This window comes from Myotis davidii, unplaced genomic scaffold, assembly GCF_000327345.1.
Source record: "Myotis davidii unplaced genomic scaffold, ASM32734v1 scaffold1734, whole genome shotgun sequence".
Lineage (NCBI taxonomy): Eukaryota > Metazoa > Chordata > Mammalia > Chiroptera > Vespertilionidae > Myotis > Myotis davidii.
Window position 1 is genome coordinate 119641 of NW_006285052.1, and position 3117 is coordinate 122757.

At 48.7% G+C, this 3117-nt stretch overlaps 1 protein-coding gene across 1 annotated transcript; it reads right to left on the bottom strand.

Moving 5' to 3' along the window:
• Nucleotides 1-969: 969 nt before the first annotated feature.
• On the bottom strand, nucleotides 970-1883 carry PRR9 (proline rich 9). Its single transcript, XM_015558660.1, has one exon. The coding sequence runs from the start codon at nucleotides 1863-1865 to the stop codon at nucleotides 1515-1517; it is 351 nt and encodes a 116-aa protein (XP_015414146.1). The 5' UTR covers nucleotides 1866-1883; the 3' UTR covers nucleotides 970-1514.
• Nucleotides 1884-3117: the final 1234 nt, after the last annotated feature.

Genomic DNA, 3117 nt, shown 5'->3' on the forward strand with positions numbered 1-3117 from the left:
AGGGACCCAGGAGAATGAATGGAAGTCCCGTCACCCTTCAGGAGGCTGGCCCTTGACATAAGCCTTTGGGGCCAGGGCACAGTGGAGGAAGTTAGCATTGGTCCTTTCCTGTGAATCTTGCCCCTCCTCTGTGCTTTCACACAATCCCAGGGCCCCCAGCCTGGTGGGCAACAGGGTGGAGGGTGGGGACCCAGGGTGCCTGGCTTTCCTGAAATCTGGTCAGATGGCCAGGAAGACAATTTTGGTCCCCAGTCTACGTTCATCTCAGAGGTACACTTAGTCCTTACTTCTGACAGGGATGCTATGTTTGGAGGTGTCACGGATTGACTGGGGACCTGTTCTCCTATACAACTCCCCACTCACCCCATTTTGGCCCTTTTCTCTTGAAAGTAAAGACCAGAGGGAAAGTAGGCTGTATTGGAAAGACTCCTAGACCTGAATTTGGGGGTGTGAGCAGGTCCCAGACCCGGCTGGATTTTCTCAAGTGTAAATTGTGTGCATGAGTGAGCCTATGAAGGTTGTAGGTGGGGGTGAGTGGTCCAGGTGCCCCTAAGGAGGCCTCTTTCAGCCTTGCTGTGAGGTCTGTTCTTTATTCCTACTCCAGATTCTCAAAAGAAGGAAGAGGAGGAGGAGGAGGAGGAGAACATATCACAAGGACAGCAGGAATGTGGAATTTGTGTGGTGGGGAGGAAATTGCAAAGAGCACACAGGTCAGATATCAGCATAGGGTGAGCTTTATTCTGTATTTTACCTTCACCGGGGAGAAGAAGGCAAAGCAGCTGGAGAGCAGACCAGCCTGCATCACACAGACACATAGCACGTCGGTAAAGAATGTACACGGTGGAAATCAAGGGCCCAAAGCAGACCAGCCGTGAAGCACGGATATTAACCAGGACTCCAAACGTCCCATCTCACGTTTCCTTATTGACTGTTTGAGTTCAACCATTAAATACATGTTCCATTTTTTTAAAAAAAACACAACCAACATTCCAACATCCAATTATTTGCTGTCCTTTTTTAGAATAACGCAGTGAATAAATTACCCAGTTTTTGATTTTGAAATACCACCAACCTCTTCTCCACACCCTGGATGGTGGTATTCAAGGACACAGTCCATCAAATTCAGTTTGTTTTGAGGCTCCAGTGAGAGGCTGATGCTCTAAAAGTGAATGCAGGCATCCTTGGCTGTTACACACTCAGGGCTGGGGGAACTTTTGCCCCAACAGAGCTGAAGTAGGCTTCTGTGGTCTCCCCTGACAGGCACACTATTCCTATATTTGAGCCCTTCTACTAAACTGCTGGGGGGAAAAAAAGATTTATTCACAGAGGTTGATGAAATACAGAGAGAACTGTCTTTAGAGACACAGACCAAGTCCTGGAATACTGAAAAAGCCAGGAGGCAAGAACAGGTGCACACAGAGGTACCCACAGGAGAAGGTCACCATAGCATAAGTTGGGATTGCGTCTTCATCTGTTGGCCATCTTCTTGACCCTCGGCGGCATTATAAAAGCAGCTACTTTCCCTTGCCAGGGGGTAAGCACTTCTCCTGGATTTTTTGTGGGCAAACCTCCACACATTTTGCCTGAGATATCTCTTGGCATGGCTCCACACACTGAGGTGGGCATTGGTCTTGGCATGGAGGTAGGCATGGATCTTGGCATTGCTGTGGGCAGTTTTCTAGGTTTAACTCCTGGCACTGAGGAAGACACACCTCCTGAGCTTGCACTGCACACTTCTCTTGGCAGGTGTCCTGGCATGGGGGGAGGCACACCTCCTCAGCCTTTGCCTGGCACTGCTCTTGGGTCTTTTGAAGACATGGAGGAGGCACACATGGCTGCTTGCACTGCTGCTCATTAAAGGACATCTTGGGGAAATCTGCAGAACCTGAAATAAACACAGAATTTAAAATTACCTGTATTAACAGTACCAGGCTGGGACTGAGAAATGAAGGGTTGACAGAAGGAAATGGGAAATGAATTATTGTTAACCCCAAAACTCATTTCCCTTTTATCCTTTTCTCTTTTCTATCCCGACTTGAGCTCCCTTTGATGCCCATCTCCTAGGCAGGACTATTCTCATAGCTCTTGTCTGGATATCAATAGCCCAGTCCTACCCAAACTCCCAGCCCTTTTTCTCCTCTTCTATTTGACGAATCTTATTGAAAACCAGTTTCAAGAGACTAGATAAAATATACAGGATGGTTTGAGAGGCCCAAGAAATGGTCAACCATTTCAAAAATCAGTAGAAAGTACACACCAGCAAGAGAAAAGCCTCCCAGAGACAGAGCAGCTAGAGAGAGAGAGCACAGATGCCCCCACTTACCTGATCTTCAACAAGACTCAACAAAGAATGTGAACTGCAGAGTCCGGCCAGATAGGGACTTTTATATAGTGCTTGGTCCAGCCTTCCACGGGCATGACTGGCCACGTGGGCTGAGGTCCTAATTGTGGAGTCACCATAACGAGCTTCCTCTGAAACTGCCCATAGTTTGAGTCACTGCTTGGGATGCCTGTTAATCAGCCTCCATTTTGGCCTCTGGGTCCTGAGCAGACCTCAGCAGGGAGGGGCTCCTCTCAGATCTTTCATTAGAAGCAGCAGCAAAAGAATGTTCATAAAACGTTATCTCAGTCAGCCCAAACTGGTTCAGGATGTGGTGAGAGATAAGATCCACCTTGCTCATCTTGTCTTCACCCATGGGAAGACTTTATGCCTAAGGCCTGGGGTCTGTCTGGGTCAAGGGCACGTATGGTCCCTTTCAGAATGAATGTGTCTTCACTGAGCCTGGAAAGTCACACTTTCAGACCCAAGGAAGGCAGATTGTCCCAGGGCCCCAAGCTAACAAAGGACCCACAGCCTCCTAGACCAGTGGTCGGCAAACTGCGGCTCCCGAGCCACCTGCGGCTCTTTGGCCCCTTGAGTGTGGCTCTTCCACAAAATACCACGTGTGGGCGCACACGTACAGTGCGATTGCAACTTCGTGGCCCATGCGCAGAAGTTGGTTTTCGGAAAGGAGATAGACGAAACAAGTATACAAGACGAGTGTGGATGGGAGAGTTGAAAGGGGTCGACCTCAGCGAATGTACCTCAATCAGATTGAGGACGTTTTTAGCAAAGAC

Coding starts and splice junctions, on each gene's coding strand:
- PRR9 (XM_015558660.1), bottom strand. CDS start 1,865: ATGTCCTTTAATGAGCAGCAGTGCAAGCAGCCATGTGTGCCTCCTCCA.